Below are 17,891 nucleotides of genomic sequence, written 5' to 3'. Positions count from 1 at the left end.
GTGATTAAATCCACGTTAGAAACATAATAAACATTATTTATTGAGAAGCTTATTTATTTATTTATTGTCAACGCATGTGGGTTTTGTAGATATACGTTTCTGAGTGAAATAATAACATTTTTCTATAATGATCGCTATATCACGTAAAAATTATCAAATATATACACCAATGCAATATCTTTTTCCTATTGCGAAATTAATTATTATCGATTAGAAGTATTATCGATTACTATTGATAATAATGATTCGAGCGTAGATTTATGAAGAAATAATCAGGGGAATTAGTAGATGGATCGAATTGCTATATGAATTGAATTTCGTAGTTTTAAAATTTAAGCGCGTATTTACTTGTGGACATTTGTGTTTACATTTTTTACGATGGATCAGTCAAGTGTCGTTTGACGTAGTAACGAAAACAGTGATCATTCCTGCTTGTTCGAGCATTTCGCATTCGTAGTTCATCGTATCAAGACGTTAACAATCCGACAAGAACATGTACTGTATCGGACTAGCGTTGATCACAAGGATCATCAGCACCTACACCATGGTAAGTGACAGACAATCCGTCAGTTAAACCGGTTTTGAACACTTGGTACGGTAACGGAAAATATTGTTAAATTACTGTTCAAACTCGTTTCTATCGATGACGAATATTATCGTTACTACGTTATATATTCTATTTCTATATCTTTTTCCTACTATATTATCTATTCATTTTGCATTTTTCTAGTCGCTGTCAATACTTATGATAAACCTGTTGATGAGCAGATATTTTTCCAAAATAACGGACGAAGGATTCTTTAATTCCATTGAAAGTTGGGGTATACTTGGTTTTAATTGGTTGCAAGTTTTGAAAAACTTGCAAATAAAGTATAAAGGTGGGTACAATGACGAACGCATAGATTTATTCGAAAAATAACATGACACTAATGTAGAACTCGAAACTCTTAGCACAAACAGCCGTGATTTTCTTCCTTGTATACATAGTATCGTTTTTACTGGCCAGTGCGTATCTCGCCTTGGGATCAATTTCCGTAAGTATATATTTAGCTGGTTAATGTCTCTCGATAAGTTCGAAATACAATGCGTAAATGACCAAAGAGAACGGACGTTGTAGTCGTGTATTGAAAGTGAATCGATCGTAGACTTCTTTATTTGAAGAACGTATTTTCGGCACGTAGCAACCTTGCTTAAACTCGCTAACGATCTTGCTAACTTCGGCGTACGTTCACAGAGGAAACCTAAGTGCGCCGTGCCTTGGATTTATTTGCAAGTGATTAGCATAATAGATCAGTCTGTGGCGTTGTCTATTCATCTGACGCACGAACAGCGATATGATGTTTACGATAAATCAATATGGTACATTCCACTGTGCAGTGTCTATCTAGGTGAGTATATTAAAATTATATAACTCATCGATAGAGAGTATGTCTAATTAGACTGTACTTGTCGATCGAGTTCTTTCTTCCTTATGAATGATTGACAAAGTTTACGTTTTGTTGATTCAGTATTTTCTGCGTGCATATGGATGATTGTATATAATGCTCGGAAAGAATGGATCGAGGAACAACGGAATCATACAGATTTACCACTAACTTCAACCACATCGACGATGCAATCGAACAATGGCGTCGGATTAAAATCACCATCGTTCCTCTCGCAGAATTTTTTGATGTTCGATTCACCGAGACTATTTCCAATATTATCCAAATAGCTAATTCACGCAAACTCGTGGACTCTTTGGACTTTGTCCCTATGTTGCACTTTCCAACAAGAAAAAAACCAGGTAAAACGTACAGTAATTAATTGCTTACGCGTTGCAAGTTCATTTAACATTCGTATGTTTATTCATGGTTTCAAACTCCTAACCTTAACTTCTTAGCATAAAAATCAATGACTGCTTTCAAGTTTTATCATTTTTTGCGATACACGTAGTACGTACATAATTCGTTCTATAGAGAGACGCGTATAGATATCATTTTTATGTTTCTTTTTCCTCTCCTTTTTCTTTCTTTTTTTTTTTCTTTCAAAACATTTCCATTTCTAGAAAAGATTCGAATCTTAAGTCCTCGTAATAACCATTGATCACTCGCAACTAATGGAATGTGCGGAGAGCAGGCAAACTACCAGAATACGATGAATCTCGGTCCCGTAACTGGGAAAATGTATAATAATGCGGGTAACTCGATAAATCAGTCCGGGGATGCGACTAATAGAGTGTATCAAATGCGCCCACGGCGGAGCGTAGCTGCATAGAAAATTTGAGAAATGGCCACGTTTTACGTCGAAATACTTTTAAACTTCCGGGATTTGAATCGCACGCAAGCATATTCCCCATACGAGGACCGGCGTCTCCTAGATGGAAGTCGATTTGTCCAAAAATGGTTGGAACTTTTCACGAAACTCTCGAGAATAATGATCGAGCGTACAATAGCTGATAGAAAAAGACCCTTCTCACGATTTATTTCGGGCGTTTCACCACGTTCCTAGGCGATCATTTGCGTTCGTCGAATAGTAACGCACCAACGGGCGCAACTTTTACAATATTCTAGAATATCCTTTCACCGCGCAAATGTTTCTCAATTTCGTGTTCCTTACACGAGAGTTAGGTTAAGCTCGAAGACGTCGTCAATTTACGTGATTATCGATAACAAGATATATCCTCGACGTATAAATTGACGCTAACAAAAACTTTCGTAAGCTTTCCGTTGAACGATACGGCTGCGAACATGAAGGACAGACACAGTGGGGTACGCGACGTGGTTGGTTGGTGGTGCTTTTAAAAAGAACTGAGCGAGCCAATTTGTAGACTGTCGCAAACTTTTAAAACACTAGTTGACAGCCGGTCCGCCCCCTCGCAACTTATACACCCTCCTCGACACTCGTCCAACCATCCAGAAGGATTCCAACCACCATTCCACGTTCCTCTCTGTCTCTCTCTCTTTCTCTCTCTTCCTCTCTCTTTCTCGTCTTTCGACTGAAGTACCTACCTACCAGTAGACGGCGAAACTCACCCCTCCGTGTCGTGGAAGCCGATGGATTGTAAAATAAAACTAACTTGGCTCTTTCGTGGATCGAGAACGAAGTACCGGCGAAATCTTATTCCCTCGAGTCTCTTTTATTTTCGCGTACCCCTTTTTTTCCACCAACCAGGGTGCAATCACGAAAAAGAACTCGACGAAGAGTAGATATGTACCACGAAAGAGTCGTGCTTATTCGAAGAAACGAAGAGGTCTTGATCTGAGATTAAATCAATTGAAGATCGTATTTGCGGCTGTTACTTCCTCAAAATATTTCTTGTAAATTTGTATGATTCTTAGTATTGAAATAAGTCTGAAATAAACGGGTACTTGTAAGCTGGCACGTAAAACAATAGCTGTTATTATTTCCAGAAGAACTTGTTCTTTAAATATTTGCGAAATGCAAACTTTCGTCGAATGTCATTCCCGAAGAAAATACCTTCTCATGGAATGACGTGCTGTTTACTACACTTCTTTAATATCTGCGCGCAACTTGGAATACTTTTACGAGTATCCAAGGATTAAGGAGAAGGGTAATCACACGCATGGTGTATATAAAGGGTGGTGCGACGTAATTAATCTTCTTGTATGACACTTTAGCTGGTTACGGGGCAGAGCTTGCCAGAAGCCAGAACACAACATCCCACTTAAGCTCGACGCCCAGAAAACAATTAATACGAAATTGATTAATAATTATTGCGTCCCAGTTTCGGTTCCCTTGTCGTGCTTTCCGGTCTTGCTAGTCACCGAACCGTGAAAAAACAAATTTTTCAGGTTCTTCGATTTCCTACGAGAACCCTTCTCCTGATCAATATTCCATAAAGACCGTTTACGGTATCAAACTATGTTCTAAAGTCGATTCCTTTCGGTGTTTTGGCAAATAGATTCGATCGTCTCGAGCTAGGAGAAAATCGAACCTTAAAGCGTCTGGTTCGACGGAATGGTCGGTACGCGTAGCCGTTCCACTCCTTTTGTGACATTTATTTGTTCGTCGCCAAAAACGGACAGTCGATTTGGCATTACTTTTCCAGACAGACAGATTTTATTGATCTGCCGCGTTCGCTCTCTGCCGAACGTGAGCTGGAAAGAGAGAGCGAAAAGACGAACACCACGGGCGCGAAAGAGACGATGATAGAACGGCGGAACTGAACGCCCCATAAAGCTAACCAATGCTAATACTTCGCATCTCCGCAGTGGCGTCCTTTTGCGACCGTGTATCTCGTAGCTCATCTGTTTGCTCGCGCGGTTTGGAAAACACGCTGCGACGCCGCTGTCCTGGACCGGAATCAGCAATAAACGCGTAACCGAGCCTAATTCGTAATGTTGGCTCAGTCATTGTGGCCCATTGTGAATTCTCTTCCCCTGTTATTCAGGGGCCACGAGTATAATGCTGGGGTTATCGCAGGAAACTGCCAGTAACGACAGTAAGAGGCATGTAGGTACTCTTGCGAACACGCTTTACCCGTTTGCTCCTCGATATTTCTTTGCGGCTTAATATCGGATACATCGTTTTTATGAAACCATGGTATTTCGACCAACATCCTACGGTCTTAAAAATTAAATAACTCTTTTGGATGCTCCGTTGTGCGTCAAACTTACAAATTTCAGCCAGTATGAATAAGACGAAGAGAGAGGGAAAAATGGGGGATGGGAAATCACGTGCATCATTATCGAAAACTTAATTTGCCAAGAATCGTACGCGAATATCGGCGAAACGTCTTAGCATGTGAATAAGAGGATACCTATCGCCTGTCTCTTACTTGGTACGATTCTTTTTCTCTTCTTCCCTCGCTAGTGGAAAATGCAAGGCTACCGAAACGCAAACCGATGACCGTTCCTGCTCGAGAAACGGACACAGACGGGAGAAATCACATTACTTTCGAATTTCTTTGCGTCGTAACGGGGGTGGCACGTGTCCGTGCTTTTTTTTCTTTTCTAAGGAGAGGCGGATGGACAGCGGGAAGCGAGGAAATAAATTTGTGAACACGATGGACGGTAGGGCACAATAGCTGCGTTTAATACTACATTAAACACGATACAGAACGATCTACCCCGTGACCACTGTGACAAAGTTTCCTGGACAATGCGTCACGATGACTGTATTAGTGGGCGAGGGATGGAAATCTGTAGGCACGTGTACGAAATGCTCGTCGACTTTGTGTGTGTACGTTGATCCTCGTGTCATATACGAATTTCATTTGCAAACTGTAATTTTAAACAGGCTCTTTGTCACGCAGGTGTTATTTAACGAAGAAACCTGATTTTCTTTCAAGTACAAGCGGCCATTACAGTCCAGATACGCGATATTTCATTTCGTACTGTATCGCCAGGTTAAGCTAGATTACTAGAGCCATTATCCTTGGAAGAAAGAACGGGTGCAAACGAGTTCCTTCGATCGACTTCCGACGTTCTCAACGAGGTTTCCACGTTCCCGCTCGTGTGTTCGGCTACGTGAAGCAATCGAACGCTACCTCATTACCGCGCCAAGTAATTGATAATTGGTAATTATCGGCAACTGGCCGAAAGATATGGCCTCGCTACTACGTGTCTTCGTGGTTGGACTCATCTATCTATGAATCGATAGATCTCGGATATTGCTTTGTATGATAATGACGAAGTCAAGTGTGGAAACTTTCCACCGACATTCGTTCAATCTTAGAGGAACAAAAATTTCTTTTCTTGTGAAGAGAAGACGTAACGTCGTATTGTAGGTTACTCGAAAATCGAAGATCGATCTTCGTACAAAGGGTAGATCGATAACGAGGGACAGAACGAGGGGAACGGTGTCCGGTTATCTGGTCGGTCGATTCAAAGTGGCGGAAGCGAGCGAGGGGTGGTGGGCGGAAGGAGCCGGTTTTTCGAGAATGGCTGCTGTAGGTGTCGAAGGGACACGGGGCTCGAACGAGGCCGCAATTAGGCGGTCCCGGGGTCGACGAGCAACGACGAGGTCGGGCATTATGCAAAGCAGATTTTAAATTTAGATGTGGCCCACCGTGCCCACACACCTCTACACATACCTCTGTGGCAAAGAGGCGCGCGACTGTACGCAGTTCCGACTACAGAAGGAGTATGGTCACACGGACGGTCGAAGACACGCGAGCGGGGCGGTTGTGCAAAGCGTGGGTCGCGTCGTGCTCGACAAATTAGCGCGTTTTAAATCCAATCTAAGCCGAAAGGGGAGGGAATCGTTATGGACGGCGACGGAGGGAGGAGGCCAGCAACTCGAGGGATACTCGACGAGCTGTTTTGCATTGCTGGCTGGCGCGCGCGCGCCCAACATTTGAGGTGTAAAATATTAAATCCAGGCGCCTCCGCCATATCGCCTACGTCCTCGAAAGAGAGGAGGAGGAGGAGGAGGAGGAGGAAGAGGAGGTGGTGGAGCAGGCGGATGGAAACGGTACGCGGATAGGGGTGCACGATGTGCAGAGAAGGAGGACGGGAGGTGGTGAAGGGGGTCGGGAAGGGGTCCGTTGCTTGATGGGGGAGGATATGGCGAGGGTGGCTCTGCGGCGCGCACTCAGCGAGTTTACATTTAAATGTAAAAGTGCCGAGTGCTGCTAGGCGAAAGCTGCTGTTTTGCATTCGAAAGCTCATGATTGCCTCTGAGCTTTGCTTTTGACGTCGAGGGTTTCTCGGTGCCGACGGACGACGAGAGGCCGGTTCGCTGTCGGAGCTACGAGTTCTCTCGTTTCGAACAGATGGGACGAGCTTAGAGCTTCCGGAAAAATTCGCACAAACGGAATCGGCGATTATTTCGAACCGGTTCTGCTTTCGAAGCGAATGCACCAATTAATCACGCCGCGTGTCATCTTCATCTCGCGACCATCAACAGAACTCAAAGTCCCTCTGATCGTCATTAATATATTAATCGACTGCTCGTTAAACTTGAAATAATCGTGTCGCGCCAGTCAACCCGTTAAATGAATCGACGGCTAATTAACAGCGGCCACCTAGCGAGCATCCCTGTTGGGTGGGGAATTCGATAAACTTTGAAATTCTTCTCTCGTATCCAATGTTGAGTTACTCTCTCCTCTCTCGTTCTACATAATCCGATCATATCTTCCCTTTTTGACAAGTTTCTTTCTCTTTTTTATTTCTTTTCTCTCTTTTTTTTTAGAGGAAATGTCTCGGTTCTCTTTCGAACGTGGATAGATATATGCCGACGAATGCACCTACACGCACGCACGCACGATTTATTTCCGGGCTCTAATCAATTCTCGGAACGGAACGACAGACACACGAGGTTACGAGCTAGGCCGCTGTTATTCTTCTAATATGTATGTTTCTTATGAGCGGCGGTAAAAGGGCTCCGTGCAATTTCCTATGATAGATCGAGTCCCGCGGACAAGTTCCATTACGGCCAGCCTCTGAATTATTGAACTGGCAATTCCCTGGCGACACGCGGGACACCCTGCATCAAAGTGTCAACGGGCTCATTAAGCCTCCAAATCAAGTGAACTAACGCGTTAACTGTTCTACCCTTGAACTTCTTGATAAACGAATTAATAAATTTTTTGTTCCGCTTGGAAATTTATTATCCACTGCTCGAATAAAAATATATCATCTTTCCCGTATTTCTCGAGTCTTAATAGAGAGAACAACCCGCTTTAATTAGAAACATAGAAATACAATTTCGTCTATTATCTTCTTAGAGTTTACGTTTCAAAAGTGGTGTATACGTGGGTTTCATAACGAGGAATCAAAAATATTTAAAACCATGAAATGGTACGCCGAACGATCGAGGTATAACGTTACACGAAACGAGATTTGCTCGCTCTTTTCAAGTTTCCTTTTACGGTCCGAGAGAAGCGAGCATTTGCATTCTGGCTGATAGATCGGAAAACAGAAGATGGCCGATAAAGATTAAATCTATTTGTAATCCCTTGAAATAGGACCTGTTACTGCAAACTGCGGTATCTATGCGCGCGATCACCGACACGGAGAGTAAAAGAGAGAGGAAGGCTCGATCAGTATCTGAGATCGCCCTTCTAGTCCATATGCTGGGTTAATAAGAACCCTAATAACGGGTACCACCCCATCGATACATAGGGACTGTCACTAAATATTTTTCTTTCTCGACGTTTGCTTTGGGAATTCGGCCGTGTCGATGCTCTAATACGCGAATACATATGTCGTCGACGTAGAAACATCGATCCGTCTCTTGCAAATTTTATTTCGCCGCCCTTTTCCACAGGAATTTTCTCCTACCTCGAATCGGATAATCGACATGGGACAAATATACGATCGCGTTTGTTCATTACGAGGCAGCTTTAACATTGAAATATCTATTCTAATTCCCAACAAGAAGATTATTTATACCAAGATAGAGGAATACGTTAAAGGCGGCACAGTGAATCCAGGTTTTGACAAGAAGTTAGGCAAATATTTTTTTATTAATTCGCCTCACTTGAAATGCAAATGGCCCAATCACGCGTCCGGAAGGCTAGAGCGACCGACGCTTACTCGAGTAATTTATTCGTAAGGGCGTTAAAGTTTCATAAGTCGTGCACATAAAATGCACTCGAGAGTGGAGAGCAAGGGTATCTAGGCGTTCCCGTCCGAGCGTTCCGTTCGTCACTCGTTCTCTCTATCCTGGCGCGGCAGAAAATTATGCAGATGGCGGAGAAAAGCTTTGATAAACACGACAGTCTCTGATCGTTATGCAGATCCGCGCCACTGTAAAATGGCGGCAATCTCTCCCTCTCACTCGACTATCCACCCCCTCTCTATCTCGCTCCTCTGCCTCTTCTGATCCTCCCTAGCTCGCTGGACCCAGGGGTGTTTCGGCTTCTCACCCTCTTCCCCGACCATCCCCTCCACCCCTCTCCGCTCCTCCTCAACCTTTTCCTCCTACCCCGGCGCTTCTCTTTCTCCCCTTTTTATCCTCCCTCCTGTCGCTGCTCTCTTTCTCTTCCGACTCCTCCAACTCCACCGCGGCTCGCTCCTGATTTTCACACCCCGGCCACGGCATTACCAGCCCAAGTCGAGGGTGGAAATACGCGCCCTCCTGCTTGTTTCCGTAGCGCGTCTGCGCCGGCTTGTACCACCCGACGTATATATGCACTGCGATTTCATTGGAAGATCGTGCTAGCACTTGAAGACACAACCAGCCTCGCATACACTCGTGCCAGCAGCCATTCACTCCTATTCTCGTACACGTCCTCGTCTCCGAGACAAGCAAGCAGTCATCCAGACACCAGAGACGCGCATATACTTTGCAATCGTTCCGTCGAAGAGTTCAATTATTCTTACTCTCGAATATAGAACACATTTGAGGCAACTAATGTTTCGTTAACGAAGAACGAACTAGCTGACGTCATCGAGGAATATCAAAAGCGCGTCGGTGTCATAACGCAATTACGTTGAAACACAGGGATCTAGGTGTCGGCGCCACCCCTCCGTGACGGCTGTCGAAAATTCATTTTGCCGCGCGTTTAAAATTTTCATCGGTGCTCCAATTTTCGCTTTACATTTCGGAACTGATCGCATTTACCGAATAATTTAGCCGCTTACGGTCTCGTTCGGCCGAGTCCCGGCCCGTAATTGCTCGCGAGATTCCACGGGAACGCGAACAAAGTATCGTTTCTCAGACATTACGAGTTCTTCTTCTTCTCTTCTTCTTTTTTCTTTTTTTTTTTTTTTTCTTCAAGCGTGCACGCCACTCGTGCATCGGCTGTCTCTCCGAATGATGTTTTATTCATGTACATCGGGCATCGAAAGTGTTGCCGGTTGAGCGGGGTCGAGTTAACTCGGCTGTGTTTAAGTGCACAAACCGCCTTTCCTTGAAACCATAGAATACTTTAACGCCTCGGCTAATTGGCCGGATACGTGTTACGAATGAAAGTTTCGCTGGAAGGCTCGATTGCGTATCGTTTTCGCGATTTCAACCGGTATTCTCTCGCATTCGTCCGTTTCGATCCCTCTTTCGAAGCGGGATAATGCTCGCGAGTCGACAAATTTCTTTATTCTCTCTCTCTCTCTCTCTCTGCCTCTCTATGTAGTCTCGAGAGTGTACTGTGCTACATACGTGTACTTACTCAAGAGGATATCATGGAACGCGATACTCTTGGATTGACGCGGAATAAAGCTGTTTGGCGACGATCGGCGCGATCGGTTGTCGTGTAACGCCAGCATCCGATCGATTTTGGAAGAGGCTCAACGCCGCCGTGTACGATGGACCAGTTTTTCGCTCGTAGTTTGTTTCACTTTCGCACTATGCATAATGCATGAGCGGACTTTAAATTCTGCCCGCGTCGCAACAAATCGTTGCTTTCGATAATATTCGTCCATCTTTCCAGACGATATAGATGGATTTAACGATCGAGAGGAACGCATTTAACAACCGGTAGAAACCGCTGCTTTCCGATGAAAAAGCTTACGATCGGATGGTCCGGTACGAGCTGTCCGATTGGAACGATATCTCCGCGATGGTCGGTGGCTCTCGCGCCCCTTTGTAAGGCGGGCCTTTCGATTAAAGGATAGTTATAGAGTAGTGTGATTAAGACGAGCCTGGGAGGACATCGTGGTCTCGGCCGATTGGTCGGCATATCACGAATGCTCGGGGCGTGGTTCGGTTACTAGCTCTCTCGACCAACCGTTCTCTCCTTTCGATTATTATTTAATTACGCTAATTGCCGGGACAGGGAGAGAACCCTCGCGATTTGCCAACCGCTCCGGAGGAGCTCCGATCGTTAAGTCGATGTAAACTCTTCGTAGAATTTTAACGAATCGTCCATGTTTCGTACGTGATCAAAATCGCAACATCGTCCATCGGCTAAACTACGAATTATCGTAATGGTAATTGCGGTGATGGTTGAGTTCGTTCCACTCGATTTTTGTTGCTTCTCTTATTATTTTGGTTCCGCCATAGGAGATCGACGTTCAGATGACATCAGAAAGGAAAAGAATCGTCTCGCTGGAAACGATTAGCATAACATCGTTGAAGCGACGGCTATATAACGGGCTGAAAGCGTTGGTAGTCTTCCGGCGAGGTACCAGTGCAATTCAAATTCGACGCGGGACCGCTTCGTACGTGTCTGAAAACAACACGGATAGTCTGGTTCACCTTCGTTTCCCGTTCTCGTGTACGAGCGCGCAGAAAATTTTGCAAAATTATGCAGTCCAGCATAACGTGCCACTTCGGGGCAGTGGCGCGGCGGGGAGAATCGCGAGTACATCGGGACACGTGAGCATAAATTGGCTCGACGCAAAATTGGCCTGACAGTTTAACTATGACAAAAGCACAATAGAATGCGCCGTTTCCTGAACGCAGCATGCGGCTGTAATTTCTCTGTCTGTCCATCCGTCTCTCTCTTCCTCTCTTTCCGTGCCAGTCCTCCCTGCGCTCTGCCTCTCTCTGTTTTCCCTCCTACGGCTGTTTTCCACTATCCGTCTCTATCGCGCTCTTTTTCGCTGTCTATTCCCATCGCAGCTCGTTTTCAAATGGCGGATATCGTCGACAGTTTAATACCGTGTCGCCGTCACGAATGCTCGTTAGTGGACGATACTTTGATCTAATAGAAAATACCTCAGCAACTCGGCGTTACAAGATACCAGGCGAACGTGGCTTCTTCGTGAAACAACGATTTCTGTAGTATTGCTTGTTTCGATCGTAGCGTACGAGGATAATTTTTATCGAACCAGATTTTGGAACTCACAAGCTTCGAAATTCGTTTAAAGAAACATATTAACTTTACGACGAATACGGCTTCGTAAAAATGGTCGTTTTCGATGACGGTTGTTACAATGACACGTGTTTCTCACGACCGTGAACCGCCGTTACGAAATTAACGAGCCATCTCATCGATTAAGTGAGAAACGCTTCGTTGAGATTGCTCGTCACTGTTCAAGTTGCTTAAAGCACGTTAAAACTTTTAATACGAATACCGTTGAGCGTCTCGACAAAACGAGTGGTCAGATTTCACCCTCAGATTTGAGCCTCATCGAAGCTTTAGATTCTCCACTGTTCGCTGGAACTTGTCCAGTAGAGATTCGTATAAATATGAAATAGAATAATATTTACTAGAATGGGGCAAAAAGTAAAGCGTCGAATCGTCGATGATCGTTGGAAGGGGCATGGTTTCCGCGGGCAGTAGCAAAAGGACGAATTTTCCACGAGGAACCTGGTCTGGTTCTAAGTGGTCGTCGTTTGATGACGGTTATTACCATGATACGCTGTTTCCTGCGACCGTGAGTATCTTCCACCCACACGTCGACAAGAAACGGCTTGGCGGGAGTGTGTGTGGGTGGATGCATACACAGAACGGGAGTCGCAGACGGGGAAGCACGACGACGACGACCTGCACGTAACGACCGCTTCGTGCACATGCAGAGACCGCGGAGAGCCGGCAACTCGTGGATGTTGGTTGAACACGGCCAGCCAGCCGGGTATCTCCTCTTTCCACGTAACCGCGTATTTCGTCATTATATAATACACTCGTTTACACAGAACATTATTGTCGCAAATATGTCATTAATGTCGGAAATCAGCGGTCCGTATTGTAATCACGCCCTTGCGTGATGCGGTTTTCCAGATTTCGCTTTGACGATTCCCGGTGTGCATACGCGGCTGTCCACGGACGTAGATTCTCCGGCCGGTTGCCTCTGGTCACCGGAAGTCGCCAATACGTTTCTGCTAAACGAATCCCTGTCAGAAGGAACGAAGTTGCCCAGACTGCTGCAACTTGGTTCTCGCGCTTTCTCTTCTGCCGTTTCTTCTTGAAATCGAAGCTTTGGTAGCAATGAGGAGACAGTGGCTTCGATGATTAAATTGTATCTATTAGGAAGGGTAAGAAAAGAAAAGTATAGATTTTATATTCGAAAGTGGAAATGTTCGTTATTACGAATATTAAGTGATTGTGATTTTTCTCCATTTAGTCAAACCTTTTTTTTTTTTTTTTTTTTGTACGTGGAGAAATCCTCATGGACACTCCGCTGTTCTAATAATCGGGGAGCAACAGAGTAGTGTGGGACTCCCACCGACTAAAACTTCACGATGACCATCCTACGCGTATGACAGGAGTGCTCCAGGAACCTCTCCATTTAGTCAAACTGCTAGAATACGAAGTAGCCTATTGGTCGATCGTAATCAAGTATGACACTTCCTATCTCTTATCTTATTCGAGGGTTTTATTTATTCCACTGCAATAAACTTATCAGTAGGTAGAGATTAATAGGCGTTACGAGTACTTAATCAGAGTAACATCGATAACGAGAGCACCGATAATTCCCTTTCGTAGATTTCTCTGATGTTTGCACCGATGGCGAAGGCTCGTCGGGAAGGAACTGCCCTCTTTCTCGCTTTCCCGCGCCCCGTAGCTAATCATGTAACTCGATTGAATAGAACGAGCGAGAGCGGGCCAATAAGAAGCTCCCTTTAATCGGGTTACTTCGTTACTACGTTACTCCGTCACTCGGTGCGGTGATATCAGCGGAATATCAATTGTAGTGATTAACCAAGACGTCCGTCGCGGCCTGAAACTTCGCCTGAGACCTCTTCGATGAAAGAGGGACGAAGAGAGCACGGGAATAACATCTTTTGTCAGTCGCAAATTAGCTCGCTGGAATATTCAAATCTCGGAGTCCGCTCGAGCGAAGCTCTTTGAAGCATTTCAATCGCTTCTTCTCGCACCGAAAACATCCAACAGACTATTTTCCTTGAAGATTCTCGCGAACATTTCGACGAACGATCATTCGTATTTAGAGATTCCAATCGTAGTTACCGCGTAGTTTCCACGGATACGATTAACGGTTTACGACGTCACGGGGAAATTTCACGAGCGATCGGAACTCGACAAATTCGCCGCCAATTAATCGAATCGCTGACGACAGGAGCAAAGACGGACAATGAATTAGACACGGCGTCGTGATCCGGTAAAATCAGGCCCGAGGCCACATTATAATAATACGAGAAACGGCCAGGGAGCCACGAGGGTGGCGAAAGAGTACGTATCGAGGCGGACACTCGACACAGCTGTCCAGGAAACGTACTCTCTCTCCTATTGTGTCGGCTAGTACGCGGCCTAACCAACCGTAAACACCGAAAATCTAATTGACGAAATTCAATTCCGCGCCGAAATTCAATGCCGGCCGCGACAGATTATCGCGTCTCTCCGACTGTATACTTTTCCAAAAACTACATCGGAATCGAGCGTACCAATCCGCCATTGATTCGTCACGGGCCGAGGATTCGACGAATCGCCTGAATCGCGTTAAAAGCATTGCTTCTGTGCAAAGCACGCGCGACCAAGCGTTAAGCCGATAATAAGCACGATAGACGCGTCATAATCTCGATATTTCCTAAAAATTTTTTGATATCGCGTAGAAAATGTCGAAACCATTGTGTCGTATTACCGTTACTAAAGGGTTAAAGCTGGTTTTAAATTTACAAGAAACGGTACGATCAAGCTTTCGATGGTAATACAGCACGCGTTTCAATAGGCGTAACTTCCCATTGCGTACCTACGATCGTGGTCGTCGATAAATCCTACTAATCTCTGCACACGAATCCTGAGAGAGATTGTCGCGCCTTCGTGTTTTCAAATTTCCATCAAAATGCTCGAATCGCCTTTTCCCCCCTAGCCGCATTCGAAGAGGAGGGGATGTCGTATTAGGCGGGGTGAATTATCGCAGAATCAAAATAATTCGATAGATGGGGTGCCGTGTATTACAAGAGGGGTGACCATTTCTGCACGTTGGGGTGCCAAAACATCCGCCGTAACTCGGTAAAGTATTGTCGAAGAATTCCTCGTTAAAATATTTTCTTCGCTACAATCTCTATCGAGGTTGCTATAATCGTTCGGTATTCGCACGTCGTCTGAAACGTATCACAATTTTCTTGTTAGGTGGCCGATTATCGACAAAAATGATCGTCGAAATCTGTACGAAAGAAAATCTTTCATAAAGCGAGAGACAGAGATGGAGAAACGCCAATACTTTAGCGGTCCGTCAAGATCGTATTTATTCATTTGAGCTAATTTTTTGGGCGTGGAATCGGCTATTAGATTGTCGTGTTGTGCTTTAGGGCATATTGACGCCGTGGCTTGGAAAAAAGTAATCGAGACAGCTGCCAGAACGTCTACGATAGACCGTACACGGTACACCACCCTCTTCTATACGTAACTTTTGCTCGGTATCGTTCGGGACCGATTTGCAAGAACTTGGCGATTCGCTAGGAAACGTTTTGCAAATGAGAGAAGCAGACACGAGGAAGAGCGTATTTAAAATGCAGAAAGGCAAACGGTGGCGTGTCAAGAACCGTCAGGTGGTCGGTTTAAATGACACAATGGCTCAATTCGGGGCGAAAATCCGTCGACTAAATCTCCCATTCAAATGCGATCTCAATCCCCTGCGTCAAATGGGACCTAAGTAGCTACTTAGTTGCACATTTGGCTTAAAATTTTCGATAGCCCCTCCCCTCTCCGCATCCCATCCAGCGATACATACGATCGTACGAGCGTGTTAGATTCGCGATGCTATCTCTCAGCGCATTTGCGATACGAACGCATCACCGGTACCTGGACGCGTCACGGTAATCTATTTGAAATTCAGTCACCCTTATGGTCGCTATTATGTTACATGCTCTCGCGGAGATCCAACCATCGACACGCGCGTTTTCCTTTCAAACGGAATGGTAAAATTGCGATTGTTTTATTAAATAGAAGAGAGCGATCTTGACGCGCGATAAGTATAGTCTTGTTGATATTTTGATCTTAATAATATCACGTTGTAACTAAAAAGAAATATTCTAATACGAAATAGTTAAAAATAAAAAGGAACTGTTATTAAATGTATAAGGGTACAGTTGATGAAGTTTCGTAGTAAATTGTTGTACCAAGAAATGATATAACTGTTAAGAGGAACAGTATCGTCGTCGATATTTCAATATTACCGTAAATATCTTCAAAATATTCTGCATTTCGTTCGATGGGATTGAACTTTGATATAAAAGTTTAAGTTAGAGACAACTGGATAACGTGGCTAATTCAATAGCGTTCAATTAGACCTGCAAAGTGTTTTCTATAAATTCACGGTTAACGAGATTCCAATTCCGTGGTATATAATTACGAACGATCGGGCCGCAAGGGTCCCTCGGTTAGCCGATGCCACCACGGACGAGAATAATTAGTTTTAATTGCCCCAACGAAACTTATCCCTCCCCGTTGACGCATTAAGACCAAAGTTAGACGGGCCACAGGAGGTTTAGGTTTTGCGAAGCGTGAGCAGGTAAGGTATACACGTACTACGTGACACGGTTGGTAAACCCAAAGCTGGCTTTGTTAAGCTCGGATTCTGAGTGCCTTTGATACGTGTACTTGCACGCTAACTAACCAACCTAAGCTATCCACAGCGAACTCGCGTACGTACGCCAGATGTGCGTGTGTTATACGCTTTTCTATATCGCTTCAAACAGGGACGTCTAGTTCCTGGCTCGTATTTACAATTTGAAATTTTCTAATAACTTTAGTATTTCGTCGAAATTTAGCATAGATCTCGATCTGTAAATTTCTCTTTTAGAATTAAGAAAACGAACTTCGATTCTAGTTAGTTTTGTTCCAAACGATACGCTATAAATACATTTCGATCGTTGAAAATACGATTTCGCGATGAATATACAATTGCTTCTAATTATCCGAGAATGAAGTGACAAAGAAAAAAGAGATAAAATTGATTGAAGCGTTAAAAGTACGGTGTACTCGTAGGAGCCCAATGATTCGACGTTCCTGTCTTTTACCTACGTTACCCTCGGCATCGTCTATACGAGTATGACCTACACGTGCGCGATACATTTTCAACTGGGAATTGAATTTCCTTGGTAATTTTAATGCCATTGTGGCTGAAGGGGTGGAGAGAGGCACCGAGACAGAGGGTAAGGTAACAAACACAACCACAGAGTGTGCATCCCCTAACCACCTCGTAGACGTAAAATTTAGTTGGAGACGAATACGATATCCTTACCATTCCCGCGTGGTTCTCCGCTCGGAATGATTCGAGCGCATGAAATTTAGACATTCCTTTGCTATTCATAGTGTGCCATAAACGAATGAAAGATAAACATAATTCCTTTAATGCATTGTTTCTCCTATACGTACTTGTGCACAAACAATTTATGTGGAAATATACGAACGCAACCGTTAACATGTAATAACAAATATAATATCTTTAAGGGAGTTTCGAACGAGAAAATAGCGTCCAGGAACTTTATTTTGTCGCGTAAAACAAAAGTGGTGCATTCAATGCTACTTTATTTCCGGTACTTCATTGGAATACGGAAAATCGCGAGATACAAAGCCAAAGCGCTATAACCACTTAAGGAGGCTTTGACCAAAGTTGCAACAGAATCTGCGTTGTGGAGTAAAGCGGATTTCCCCACCTCAAAGTGCCCCCTGTTATATCTTTATAAATGGAACCACTCCTAGGGTATATGGAAAAGCGACAACCTTTATCACTTACAGGATTTACAATATTATATTTCTGTCGAGAATCGTCAATCATTTCTTTAAAACTTCTTGGCACTATTGTTTTTGCTTCGCTTCGATAATTTCAGTCAATAAAGAATTTCCATGTTGTGTAAAAATTTCAACATACCTGTTTCAAACATTCAGATTGATATTTCTCATTCAACTGAAAACACATTAGTATGATACAAACAAATATCCATGATTATTTTGTAAATTAAAAAATCTACTGCTGTATTCAAAACTGAATTTAAGCCCTCTTATCATGCTATAATATACGGATATCATTTTCATTTGCAGTTGATAAAACAGAAATCTGTTATATCTTATCTGTGATTTTATTTCTAATATTCCTTCTTCTTAGTTCCTACACTCACCACTCTAAAGCGTACATTTCATTCAGCGTATTTCAGCG

The 17,891-nt window shown here is 44.0% G+C and overlaps 1 protein-coding gene across 2 annotated transcripts; it reads left to right on the top strand.

Annotated features, from left to right (window-relative positions):
* Positions 1-127: 127 nt before the first annotated feature.
* LOC138180231 (uncharacterized) lies at positions 128-3,373 on the top strand. Of its 2 annotated transcripts, XR_011173236.1 has the most exons (6): positions 383-547; positions 731-878; positions 952-1,034; positions 1,235-1,388; positions 1,509-1,786; positions 2,048-3,373. XR_011173236.1 is itself a non-coding variant. In XM_069113879.1 (5 exons), exons 1-5 carry the CDS (start codon positions 494-496, stop codon positions 1,712-1,714), a joined length of 645 nt encoding a protein of 214 aa, XP_068969980.1. In that variant the 5' UTR covers positions 128-493; the 3' UTR covers positions 1,715-3,373. The 2 variants fall into 2 exon arrangements, 1 of the variants encoding a protein (XP_068969980.1); XM_069113879.1 differs by having other exon boundaries at positions 128-547; positions 1,509-3,373.
* The last annotated feature ends 14,518 nt before the right edge of the window (positions 3,374-17,891 follow it).

Source organism: Bombus flavifrons, chromosome 5 (genome assembly GCF_040668555.2).
Source record: "Bombus flavifrons isolate JBK064 chromosome 5, iyBomFlav1_principal, whole genome shotgun sequence".
NCBI lineage: Eukaryota > Metazoa > Arthropoda > Insecta > Hymenoptera > Apidae > Bombus > Bombus flavifrons.
The sequence above is the reverse complement of the archived record's forward strand: the minus strand, read 5'-3'. Positions and strand labels throughout refer to the sequence as shown.